General features: G+C 63.1%; 10 protein-coding genes across 10 annotated transcripts; 6 read left to right on the forward strand and 4 right to left on the reverse strand.

The window, feature by feature from the left end:
• Positions 1-239: 239 nt before the first annotated feature.
• Positions 240-2,237, forward strand: OT_ostta09g03210 (Lecithin:cholesterol/phospholipid:diacylglycerol acyltransferase; the record flags this gene model as incomplete). Its single annotated transcript, XM_003081262.1, has 1 exon — positions 240-2,237. One exon carries the CDS (start codon positions 240-242, stop codon positions 2,235-2,237), a length of 1,998 nt encoding a protein of 665 aa, XP_003081310.1.
• Positions 2,238-2,490: 253 nt separating this feature from the next.
• OT_ostta09g03220 (Kua-ubiquitin conjugating enzyme hybrid,localisation) lies at positions 2,491-3,453 on the forward strand (the record flags this gene model as incomplete). The annotated part of the gene is made up of 1 exon (XM_003081263.1): positions 2,491-3,453. One exon carries the CDS (start codon positions 2,491-2,493, stop codon positions 3,451-3,453), a length of 963 nt encoding a protein of 320 aa, XP_003081311.1.
• Positions 3,454-3,574: 121 nt separating this feature from the next.
• On the reverse strand, positions 3,575-4,390 carry OT_ostta09g03225 (Ankyrin repeat; the record flags this gene model as incomplete). The annotated part of the gene is made up of 1 exon (XM_003081264.2): positions 3,575-4,390. One exon carries the CDS (start codon positions 4,388-4,390, stop codon positions 3,575-3,577), a length of 816 nt encoding a protein of 271 aa, XP_003081312.2.
• Positions 4,391-4,448: 58 nt separating this feature from the next.
• Positions 4,449-5,663, reverse strand: OT_ostta09g03230 (Peptidase A22B, signal peptide peptidase; the record flags this gene model as incomplete). Its single annotated transcript, XM_022983395.1, has 1 exon — positions 4,449-5,663. One exon carries the CDS (start codon positions 5,661-5,663, stop codon positions 4,449-4,451), a length of 1,215 nt encoding a protein of 404 aa, XP_022839664.1.
• A 78-nt stretch (positions 5,664-5,741) lies between these two features.
• On the reverse strand, positions 5,742-6,375 carry OT_ostta09g03235 (TB2/DP1/HVA22-related protein; the record flags this gene model as incomplete). Its single annotated transcript, XM_022983396.1, has 2 exons — positions 5,742-6,065; positions 6,160-6,375. The coding sequence occupies 2 exons, from the start codon at positions 6,373-6,375 to the stop codon at positions 5,742-5,744; spliced, it is 540 nt and encodes a 179-aa protein (XP_022839665.1).
• A 145-nt stretch (positions 6,376-6,520) lies between these two features.
• Positions 6,521-7,963, forward strand: OT_ostta09g03240 (Tetratricopeptide repeat; the record flags this gene model as incomplete). The annotated part of the gene is made up of 1 exon (XM_003081266.1): positions 6,521-7,963. The coding sequence occupies one exon, from the start codon at positions 6,521-6,523 to the stop codon at positions 7,961-7,963; it is 1,443 nt and encodes a 480-aa protein (XP_003081314.1).
• A 78-nt stretch (positions 7,964-8,041) lies between these two features.
• OT_ostta09g03250 (EF-Hand 1, calcium-binding site) lies at positions 8,042-8,605 on the forward strand (the record flags this gene model as incomplete). The annotated part of the gene is made up of 1 exon (XM_003081267.2): positions 8,042-8,605. The coding sequence occupies one exon, from the start codon at positions 8,042-8,044 to the stop codon at positions 8,603-8,605; it is 564 nt and encodes a 187-aa protein (XP_003081315.2).
• Positions 8,606-8,763: 158 nt separating this feature from the next.
• Positions 8,764-9,729, forward strand: OT_ostta09g03260 (WD40/YVTN repeat-like-containing domain; the record flags this gene model as incomplete). Its single annotated transcript, XM_022983397.1, has 1 exon — positions 8,764-9,729. The coding sequence occupies one exon, from the start codon at positions 8,764-8,766 to the stop codon at positions 9,727-9,729; it is 966 nt and encodes a 321-aa protein (XP_022839666.1).
• A 34-nt stretch (positions 9,730-9,763) lies between these two features.
• On the reverse strand, positions 9,764-10,800 carry OT_ostta09g03270 (unnamed product; the record flags this gene model as incomplete). Its single annotated transcript, XM_003081268.1, has 2 exons — positions 9,764-10,557; positions 10,626-10,800. 2 exons carry the CDS (start codon positions 10,798-10,800, stop codon positions 9,764-9,766), a joined length of 969 nt encoding a protein of 322 aa, XP_003081316.1.
• Positions 10,801-11,064: 264 nt separating this feature from the next.
• Positions 11,065-11,448, forward strand: OT_ostta09g03280 (Major facilitator superfamily domain, general substrate transporter; the record flags this gene model as incomplete). Its single annotated transcript, XM_022983398.1, has 1 exon — positions 11,065-11,448. The coding sequence occupies one exon, from the start codon at positions 11,065-11,067 to the stop codon at positions 11,446-11,448; it is 384 nt and encodes a 127-aa protein (XP_022839667.1).
• Positions 11,449-11,601: the final 153 nt, after the last annotated feature.

Consider the following 11,601-nt stretch of genomic DNA (forward strand, 5'->3'; position numbering starts at 1 on the left):
CGCGGCGACCCCGCGCGTCGCCCGCGCGCGATCGACGCGCGACGCGCGATCGCGCTGTAACGTAGACGTCACACCGAACGCCTCGCGCGCGCGCGACGTCGCGGCGCGCGCGGAGATGGACCCCCGAACGCGTCCGGTCCCGCGCGCCGGGCGCCGCGGCGTCGACCAACTGTTTCCGCGCGCGCCCGCGGCCGCAGTCGTCGACGGGGCCAGCGCGCGAGCGATCGACGGCGCGAGCGATGGCGGTGACGCGTCGAACGACGCGCGCGGGCGCGCGCGCGCCCGGGACGGGGGCGTCGTCGTCGCGAGCGCCGCGTCCGGCGATTCGAGCGTCGTCGTCGAGGACGAAGACCGCGTCGAAACGCTCGAGCGCGTGGGCGCGCGCGGAGATCGGGGGCGCGCGCGCGCGGAGATCGTGGTTCGTGCGCGTGTGGGCGTTCGATTGGTCGTCCGCGGGGGCGTCGAAGCGCGTGCGAGCGTTCGCGGTGGTCGTAATCGCGTGCGCGGCGACGTACCTGCGAGACGTGTACGTTCCGGAGCGCGTGCGCGTGGCCGTGGTCGGAACGCTGCCGGAGTGGGTGAATGACACGGTTTTGGCGCGATTGCCGGCGCTGGCGTACGTCCCAGATAGTGGGGCGCGCGGGGTCATCGGACGCACGATGGCTTTGGGAGGCGCAGAGCCGAAGCATCCGGTGGTCATCGTTCCTGGATTCGTGAGCACGGGATTAGAGCTGTGGCGAGGGCAGGCGTGCGGGGAGCACTTTTTTCGACGCCGTATGTGGGGGACGCCCGCGATGGCGCGGGCGTTCTTTAGTAATCAAAAGTGTTGGATGGAACACATGCGACTGGACGCGAAGACGGGCTCGGATCCGGAGGATATCCGTTTGCGAGCGGTTCGGGGATTAGAGGGCGTGGACTGGTTCGTTCCCGGATACTTCGTGTGGGCTCGAATAATAGAGGAACTCGGAGGGTTGGGGTACGACGCGAACACCATTCACAGCGCGGCTTATGACTGGCGGTTGAGTCCACACATGTTGGAGGTGCGCGACGGGTACTTTTCGCGATTGAAATCCGTCATCGAGACGCTCCACGGAGTGAGCGGCGAGCGCGTGGCTATTCTCGCGCACTCATACGGCGACACGGTCACTAGGTATTTCTTCGAATGGGTGGAGACACCTGTGGCGAAGGGTGGTGGCGGCGGTGGGAAAAAATGGGTCGACGCGCACATTCACGCGTACGTCGACATTGCGGGTCCGATGCTCGGAATACCGAAGACCATTCCCAGTCTGCTGTCCGGGGAGATGCGAGACACCGCGATACTTGGAGAGCTCGAGGGTATGCTCGGAGGTATACTCGAAAATGCGATGGGACGTTTCATCGGAAGCCAAATAAAAGAGGTGTGCGAGACGTTTCGTACGTGGGGCGCGCTTTGGGCGATGCTCCCGCGAGGGGGCTCGAAAATTTGGGGCGATGAGAGGTCAGGCACACCGGATGTCGATGCGGCGGGTGACTCGGTTAATTTCTTTTTGCAGCTCCGAGAGAGCGGCCAGTCGAGTGAGAAGAGCTTCAATCATTCAATCATGAGTGCGACGAGTCTGTTGTTCGAGCATCTGGCGGATTCAGTCCCTCACAACGTCGCCGAGTTTAGCCATTTCCTCGACGAGGCAACGCGCGCCCGTCTGAAAAAGCGTATTCCGAGTATCAAGTCGAAGGTGGCGCCGAATTTCGGTGATTCGTTGACGAGCCCTTTACCGCACGCACCGAACATGAAGGTGTACTGCCTCTATGGTGTGGGAAAACCATCCGAACGGGCGTACGCGTACGAGCGCGTCGACGACGCGCTCCGTCCGTATCAGCTCGACGTCGATCAATCTAGGAACGGGGTCTTGACGCGCGGGGTGTGGCAGGTCGACGGCGATGGTTCGATACCTCTCGTGTCGCTTGGATACGTCTGTCGTCACTGGCGAGATAATCGAAAACTCAACCCAGCCAATGTCTCCGTCGTAAGCAGAGAGTATCATCACCGCGCACTTCCTCTCGGTGTCGGTGGCTTCCAGGGCAAGACGGAGGGCGACCACGTGAACATCATGGGCAACGAAGACATGATCGCGGACATCCTCTCAGTCGTCGCCGGTCGCGCCGAGGACGTGCGAGAGCGCATCGTCAGCGACATCGACCATCTCTCCTCCGTGATCGACGCCCGCTTCGCCTCAGCCAACCCACGCGAGTCGTTTTAGCCCCTTTATGTAGTCATAAACCGCATCGATCGCGCGAGATGCCACCCCCTGCACCCCCGTTCGTCGACCGCTCGATCCGTTCGCCGCCTAGAACACGCGACGCGACACGTTTCACGCCCCAGACCCCCACGCGCGGCGCCGCACGCTCGCCATGCGCGCGCACGCGATCTTCAAAATCACTCTCGGCTCACACGTTCGCACCGTTCGAGCGAGGCGAGCGAACGCGCGCGCGCGCGCCGTCAGTGACCCAACGATGACGTCGACGCCGGAATCTTCTCAGCCGAGCGCCGCCGACGGCACCGCAGCGAAGCGCGAGCGACAGTACTCCCTCGACGAATTCGATGACCCGAATGTGGACCCGATGTCGAGCTACGACGGCACCACGTGCGTGATCACGGATGAGTTGGAGGTGGATAGACGAACGCTCGGAACGACGCTTCGAGAACAAATCAAAACAATGGGCGGCGAGCAACTCATGGATCCTCATGCGTTCGTGTCGACCGATGAGCAGCGGAGGCAGTGCGCGATGTTGTTCGGGTCGTGCGCGTTGTTGGTGGTTAAGGGGCTGGGCGAGTTCGGTGCGGATGGGTTCGAGGCGTGGGAGGCGGCGGCGGCGCTGGCGACGGCGGCGCTGGCGTACTGGACGAGCGATCTTGGAACTGGGATTTTTCACTGGAGCGTGGATAACTACGGAAGTAAGGACACGCCTCTGCTTGGGAAGGTGATCGACGCGTTCCAAGGGCATCACAAATATCCGTGGACGATCACCAAGCGACAGTGGGCGAATAACATTCACACCACGTGCGTCGCTCCATTAGTCTTCACCACGCCCACACTGTTGCTCAACGATCGTCCGACGGATTTGATCTTTGTCGGTGTTTTCACAGCTCTCATTGTGCTGAGTCAACAGTTTCACGCGTGGAGTCACATGAAGAAGAGCGAGCTCCCGAGCGCGGTGCTTGCGGCGCAAGACATCGGCTTACTCGTGGGACGACGCGATCACGGTCAGCACCATAAGGCACCGTTCGAGGGTCACTACTGCATCGTGAGCGGCTACTGGAACCCCATTCTTGACGATAGTGGATTCTTTCGCAAGCTAGAGCAGATGATTTTCAAGGCAACCGGCGTCGCGCCGCGATGCTGGAGCGACGACTTGAACTTCATTGTTCAAGAAGACGCACCGGAAGGTTGGGGCAAGGGCATCATCACCAAGTAAGCAACGAGCGTGATTTTTGTACACTACTTTACGTTCTTCTACGAACGCGGTATTGATTTCTCATTATTTTCATGTTACAACAGCAGATGAACAACCTCCTTTCAAGGCACCCTTCACTCAATCATACTCGACGCAACGCTTCATCGATGACCTGCACGCACTCGACATGGTGCAAACCCACTGCGACGTCTCGAGGTAAGACAGGTTCGTTCACCGCCCCCAGCGAGTGATCGGTGTACAACACGGCGCCAAGCGACAGGGACGCGCCGAACTTTAATAGAGTCCGCGCCGACTCCGCGCTCCCCCATTCACACGCGACAAACATCGGCGTCTTCCCGTTGTGATACCGCACATCGATGTCCGCCCCTGCTTGGACTAACATTTCGATCGCATTCACGTCGTTTCGTTTCGCCGCCGCGTGGAGCGGCTTCCACCCCTGCCGCGTCCCTCGGCAGTTGGCGTCCGCGCCGCTCTTCAGCACCAACTCCACGCAACGCGCGCGCGCGCCCGCGTCGCTCTCCATCGTGTCCGCGCAGCACGCGTCTAATAACACGCTATCCAACGTCCCTAAATCATCCTCGGCGACGCCGTACCGCAAGAGTACCCCCAGTGCCTCCTCTCGTCCGCTGTTCGCTGCCGCTCTAGCCGCGCGCGCAAGATTCTCCGCCCAATCCACGTCCCGTTCGCGCCGTTTGCTCACCACACGCTCAAGTTCCCTCGAACGACCGCGCCTCGCGGCCAAGGAGAGCGCGGCGCCGACATCGGCGTGCGGAAAAGAACACAGAACCTCCAAGGCGTCCCAGTTTTCTGATTTTTCAATCTTCGTGAGATCGCTCAACCATCGCGCGAGCAAAGGATCGCGCGCGCGCGCGGCGTAAGAAGAGCTCACACGAAGTGCGATGGGATCATTCGACGCGAGCGCGGCGAAACGGATCATGTGCGAGCGCGTCCGAGTGCGGGTTCGAACTGGCGCTAATTCGGTTACGCACTACGTATTAAGATGACTTCTTCGCCTCGGCGGCGACGCGCTCGGCCTCGCGCTCGGCCTGAGCTTCCTCTAGACCCTCACAGAAATTCCACACGGCTGAGATCTCGCCCTTGCCCGCGAACGCGGCGCGAAGAAAGGTGGCGCCGAGGACGCCCGGTACGAGATACAAGAGCGCCGGTTGCGCCGCGTTGAAGACGTTCATGACGACGATGGTGGTGAGAATGCCGAGAAGATAACCCAGAGAGACGGCGGGGAAGTACGTGGGGACGTCACCCGCATCGTGATTCACCGTTCGAGACGCCGTCGCCGCACGCTTGGATTCGGACCGAGTGACGGACTTTCTCGGTGCCGCGGCCGCTGCGCGTCTCGCGTTGTCCATGCGCAAAATCATCGCTACGTAGAGACCCGGGATGACGATGTCACCCAAACCGAGCATGCTAAACGGCTTATCTGCGGTCGCGATCGCGCTCATGCTCACTCTTGGGAACAAAAGTTTGATCGGAGCGTCGAACGAGCGCGCCACGCTCACCATGACGGGCGTGCAAAATACCCAAAAAATGTCGTAGACGAACAACCCGGCGAGCAAGATGGAACCGATCTGCACGCTGTCGATCGTCAAGAACTCGATCCCTTGCAGCGCAAACGCCATCCCGAGCGCGTTGTTAGTTAACCAATACTTTGTCTTCACGTACCCTAGGACGCCGACGGCGGCGAACGCGTACGCCGCCACCTCCGCCGCCGTGCACTCAAACGTCCACCGCTCCTCGTTCAACCACCGCACTCGCGGCACCCCGAATAGCTCGTAACTCCTCAAACTCTTCCCTTTAAACAAAATCCCATGCACGACCGGGGTCAGCACCCCACCGATCGATACCAACCCGAGCGCTCCGAAGTACGCGCTCACCGCGTAGTCCAGCCAACTCTTCGGCAGAAACTTAAACGCCAAAAACGCCGATACCAAGACGCACGAACCGAGAAGCGGGAACTTCTGGGCGTCGCCCTTGGTCATAACCTCCCCACCGCCATCGCGAGCGATCGGGACGCTCCGGTACGCGCCCGCGATGACGCACAACGTGGACACGAGAACGATCTGCACATTCGGATCGATCTCGATCAACGTCGGGGCTAAGGCGGCGACGACGAGGGCGAGGTGCGTGAACGGCGCGGCGAATTGCTCGGCCTCGATCATGTTATCGCCTCCGGCGTCGGCTTTGGCGGACATCGAGCGCGTCGGTGAGTGCGGCTTAGCGGCGCGGCGTTTGGTATTGGTGTATTCGACGACGCGACTGCCGCGTCAGAGCTACGTGGTCGATGCGTGCGCGACGGCGCGTCTTCGAACGAGATCGACGCGATCGGCGCGCCCAGACGCGCTGGCCCCACCGCCGAACTGCGCCGCCATCTGTGCCTCGGTGGCTTTACTCAAGGCGTCGTTCACCGAGCGTCGCGCGTACGCGTACGCCGAGCGAAACGCGCGTCCGGCGACGTCCCCGACGCGTTCGAACATCGTCGCCAAGACGTCGTCCACGCCGCGTTCGTGTTTCGCTAAGAATGGCGCTAAGAATCTATCGTACACGTACAGCGCGCCCTGGAATCGCGGGTGCCACAGGTACGTCACGAACGCCACCTGCGCGCGCGTCGACGTAATCCACCCGTCAGTCAACATTCGTCCCTCACGTCCTCCATCCCGCGTCTCTCGCCTCGGCATCGCGCGCACGCACTTTACTCTCTCTATATAACCCAACCCTCCCGTCGAACGCGCGATCCAACCCTCGCTCGCACGTCGCCCACGCGGCGTAGACGACCCAATAGCAGCACCACCCTCTGCACGCGTCCGGTCGCTTCCGGTCGTGCTCGAGCGTCTTATACGTCAGGTACCCGGGGTAGACGACGCCGAGGACGAAGAGGATCGCCCTCGCTAGGCGCGCGCCGAGCATCCCGCGCGCGCGCGTGCGCGGTGGACGCGCGCGCGAGACGCGGGACGACGGTGTGTCGCGTGTGTGCGTACAATGGGGTTTTGGTTAAAAAGGCGTTTCAAAACGCACGACGGCGACGCCGCGCGTCGACGCAGAGGGCGACGCGATGACGACGTCCTGGGCGCCGTTCGCGGCGGAGAAGCGACGACGAGACGGCCGGGAGCATCACCGAGTCGCGTGTGAGGCGTACGCGCGAGGCGAGAGCGAGAGCGCGATCGAGGCGTTCACGAAAGCGCTGGAGGTGGACCCGAGGAATTTCATGGCGCTGTGTAATCGAGCGCTCGCGCGATTGCGAGCGAAGGACGACGCGAACGCGTTGCGAGACGCGCGAGCGTGCGTGAGGAACGCGCCAAAGTGGCACAAGGCGTGGTACAGGCTTTCGCAGGCGAGGACGGCGCTTGGGGACGATGTGGAGGCTTTGAACGCGCTCGCCGAGGCGCGAAGGCTGAGCGACGGGACGGGAGACGCAGAGGAGCTCGATCGAGCGATCGAAGCGGCGCGCACGCGCGTTCGGGAGAGCGGTGACGACGATTTGATCGACCGCGTGCGCGCTTCGGAGGAGAGGCGGGAAATAGACGTGGCGGCGGAGGAGGAGGAGCTCGAGCGGCGTCGGTTGGTGCGACGGGCCAAGTTGGAGGCAAAGAGAGCAGAACGCGCGGTCGCAGAGGAAAAGCTAAAGCGCGATTTGAACCTCGAGGGCGTATATGATAAACTTGCGGACGTGAACACGTATTTGGGCGATCTCAGCGACAGCGACGACAGTGAGTTGGAGGCATACGATCCCGAGGGACGCGCGATGTTCATTCCTCGACGAATCACAGACTTTTCATCCTTCGCGCGGAGGCTTCGAACTTCCATTGGCGCAGCCGCGACGACGGACGCAATGTGCGAGTTACGACGATACGGGCGCATACAAATATCACTCGGTCCCGCAGTGGCGGGAACGTCCAAGTTCAAAGCGGCGGCGGACGCGATGGACGCATGCGCGTTGCCGTATTGCGTCATTCCCGCGTGGCGGGAAGCGACGAGTCCTTGGCCGATGCAACTGGCGATGGCACATCAGGACGTCCAGGACGCGATGTGGCTCATGGAAACCGTCGCTCGAGTTGTCGCTGGGACGGTTTACGAAGACGCCGGGAAATCGACGCAAGATCTCGATCGAGTGCTGGACTCTCCGCTCTTCGCCGGCGAAGAACGAGATCGAGCGCCGGAAGTCACCGATGTCTCTCCGAGCGCGCTCGTTCTCTCGATCGACGAATCATTCGCAAAGGGCTATGCCGAACGTACGTCCGCGCTCGTTCGCGTTGATTGGCTCGAAGCGTACGAGGATGAAGACGCTAGAGCGGATGGCGAGACGACGCTCGTCGAGCTCAGCGTGTGCGCTGAATTAGCCCGCCGCGTCGACGACGAATTCATCGTCACGGAAGATCTCGATCCGAGCGATCGCGAGGGACACGGCCCAGACGGTACTTCATTCGCGTGTCCGCGTGCGCGTCGGCCATCGACCAGATCGCTCGTTTCTTTCTTTCTCTGCCCGGTGCCGAGGTAGGCGCGGAAGACGAAAAGACAGTTTTTGCGAGAGTACCGGTAGCCTATTAATAGAGATCTCTACTCACCGCCTCTCGCTATGTCCACGGCGCTCGCGCTGGCGACTAAATCGTCGGCTGTTCTCGATGTCATTGATCGACTCCGTTCGGACCTTCGCGCGCTCGACGAAGCGTCTCCGTCTCGCCAAGTAGCGGCGCTCGAATCGTTTCGCCGCAGAGACTGGAAGGTGCAAACAGAGCGATGGATGCTTCGTCGACGCAAGGTGATGAAAAAGGCGCTCGGCGAGCACGTGCGTTTACGATTCCGCGAACTTTTCGACGCCCTAGACTCGGACGGCGGCGGGGAGGTTGAATTCGAGGAGTTCACCGAGGCTTGGGCGCTCGTCTCTGGACGCGACGCGTCGTCCATGCGCCAAGCCCGAGAGCTCTTCGCTGGCATCGACGTCGACGGGAGCGGCACGATGGATTTCGACGAATTTGCACTGTTGATGAAAGGACTCGAGGACGAGCGACGCGACGGCGCGGGCGCCGGGGACGAGCGCGCGGCTATGTTTCAACAAGCGGCTTCGGCGATGCAGACGCGTCGCACGGTGAACGACTTCATCTCGCACTGGAGCGTCGCCCAGCGCGGTGATCAACGATGACGATCGGGATCACAGTGCATTCGTAGCGTTTAGCGCGAACGCCGGATCACTGAGCGATCGACACGACGTCTTCGATCGTCGCGCGAGTCGAGACGAAGACGTCGCGCTCTCGAAACCGCAGTCACCGACTCGCGGCGCGCACTCCATCGACGCTCGTCATGTCCATCGACGATGCCGCGACGTGCGTGGCGTACGACGACACCAGAGTCGCTTGCGTCGTCGGCACCGCCACCGGTGCGATCGTTTTTCGCGAGCGCGCCGTCGCGAACCGATCCGTCGGCGCCGAGGAATCCGCCGACGTCGCGTCCTGGCCGCGCGTCGCTCGCGAACGCGTCCCCTCGGCGTCGTCCATCACCGCGATCGCGCTCGCGGACGCATCGTGCGGACGCGTCGTCGCGGCGGCGAGTTCGAGCGGGGAGATTTCGTTCTGGCGCGCGCGAAGCGACTCGAACGGCGACGCGTCGCTCGAGCTCGCGGGCGCGTTGGCGGTCGACGGTGGCGTTTCGATTCACGCGCTCGCGTTCGCGCCATCGAATGATGGTACGATCGTCCTCGCCGCGGCGTGCGCGGACGGGATGTTGAGGTTTTACGAACCGCGCGAGAAGACGACGGCGACGGTTTGGGAGACGACGGGTGAATATGAGAGCGCGCGGCCGAACGGGACCTGCACGGCGGTGGCGTGGAGACGCGCGAGCGAACGAACGGGGATCGCCGATTTCCCCGTGCTCGCTCTCGGGACGTCGTGGGAGAGCGACGCGACACACTCGGTGAGCGTATTGGCGAGAGACGAAAAGATGGGACGGTGGCGCGTCGTGGACGAGCGCGCGGACGGACTCACGGCGCGGGTGTCGTGCTTGGCGTGGAGCGCCACGACGACCGCTCGCGGAGCTTTGAATCTCGTCGCCGCGTGTGGGTCCAAGTGCGCGGTGTACGAGTTCGAGGGCGTCACCACGAGCGGCGTGAGCAAGGCGACAGAGCTCGGGCGTCTGAACCATCCGTGCGAGGTGAACAGCGCGGATTGGAACGCGAGCGGAAGCGTCATAGCCACCGCCGCCACGGATGGGAAGATTCGATTCTGGAGCGCGAATCTCAAAGATGGGGCTTGGCGCGAGCAAGAGGTGTAGCACCGTAGCACTGTAAGATGATGAATGAAACTTTTCATTGTTGCAATATTTTTTCAACCGTCGCCGTAGCCGCTTCGAATTCCGTGAGCGACGCCGCGGTCGCGTCGTCCCCGATCTCGGCGTCGCGAACGCACGCGTACATCTTTCTTCCCGCGCTCGCGCACGCGGCGACGCTCGATCGAAGCTCTTCTAGATCATGCGGCGGGTAGCAACCGCACCCGACGTCGTCGATGGCGTTCTGAAGCGCCGCGCACTCCTCCACGATTGGCTCCAAAGCTTCGAGTTTCGCCGACTTTGTCTTGACCGTGGGTAATATGAGCCCCTTTAAGAGCGTCATGCACGCCTTACCGAACGTCGCCAGCGCCTCGCCTCGCGCCTTCTCCTCTTCGCTAAACTCGTCGGCGCCGAATCTCAAATCGTCCTCCTCGTCGGCGTCGACGTCGTCCTCCCCCAGACTCCCCATCTCCTCGCACGCATCCTTCACCAGCGTCGCCGTCTTCATCAACCTCGCCGACACCGCCCGCACGGGATCCCTCGGGCACGTCTTGAACGCCTTGGTGGACTCAAACACCGCGCCGCACGCCCGCCGCACATCCGCGCTCGTCCCCGTCTCCGCCGCGCGCGTCAACGCCATCACCGCCTCCCTCATCCCGTTCGCTCGCACCGTGACCTCCTCCCTAAAGCTTCGCGCGCCCTCCCCCCCCACCGCGAGCGCCGTCTCGATCTCACGCATCGCCGCCGCGCGCGCGTCTCGCGTCCGTCCCGCGCACGCCTTCGCCGCCGCGCGCGAATCCTCCAAATCATCATCGTTCCGGAAGCACACCCCCACTGCCCGCGCGCGCGCGCGTCGCCGTCAGTCGCTCACCCGCGCTCGCGTGAACGCGTTCGCGACGCACCTCGCGCGCACGCCGCGTCGACGCCGTCGAGCGCCCGCGCCGTGGCCGCGGTCCAGCCGTGAGGTCCCCAAAACGTTTCCAATCCCTCGCCCGCGTCCACGGGCGCGCGCGCCGGGGCGTCCGACGTCGCCGCGTCCGCGTCGCGCGCGTCCACGGGCGCGCGCGGGGGCGACATCGTCCGCGCGCGCGCGCGGCGATCGATGGCGCGTCGGCGTCGCGCGGGGTGTCACGCGTGCGTCGCACACGGTCGTAGACGATGCGTGAATACGATAGGGTTGACGAAATGTGCGTTTTATCTCGTGTGCCCATCACGCGCGTGCCCGAGGCGCCGCACACGGTCGAAAACGATGCGTGAATATATTAGGGTTGACGAAATGTGTGTTTTATCTCGCGGCCCCATCGCGACGTCGACCGCGGACGCGCGAGACCGACGCGCGCGATGGCGCCCCGCGCGCGCGACGGCGACGTCGACGTCCGCGGTGGACTCCCGTGGACGCTCCTGTGCGCCTCGTTCGTGAACTTTGCGAGCTTCCACGCGGTCAGAGAGGGATACATGGCGTGCAAGCCGGCGCTGCGCGCGCGGGACGCGTACCCGGCGGCGCTCTTAGGCGAGGTCGACTTTGGGTTCTGCCTCGCCTACGCCCTCGGTCTGGCGTGCAGTGGACTGGTGGGGCGGCGGTTCGGGTATCGGCGGACGATCGCGACGTCGTTCGCGCTCACGGCTGTGTTCGCGTGCGGATTGGGCGCGGCGGTTGGATACGGACCGCGGACGCGGACGAGCGACGACGCGTGGCGCCGAGCGCGGCTCGCGCACTTGCCGTAGTGAGCGTTTCAGACTCGGGGTAGGTTGTGCACACCTTTTCTTGAGTCATAATCCGTCAAGCTATGTATGGGGAAACAGTATGATCGGGGTACTCCAACTTGTGTTTTACCTTGTACAAATTTCGGCATGAGAAGGTGCCGGGAAAAGGCTACC

Source organism: Ostreococcus tauri, assembly GCF_000214015.3.
Source record: "Ostreococcus tauri WGS project CAID00000000 data, contig chromosome 09, whole genome shotgun sequence".
NCBI lineage: Eukaryota > Viridiplantae > Chlorophyta > Mamiellophyceae > Mamiellales > Bathycoccaceae > Ostreococcus > Ostreococcus tauri.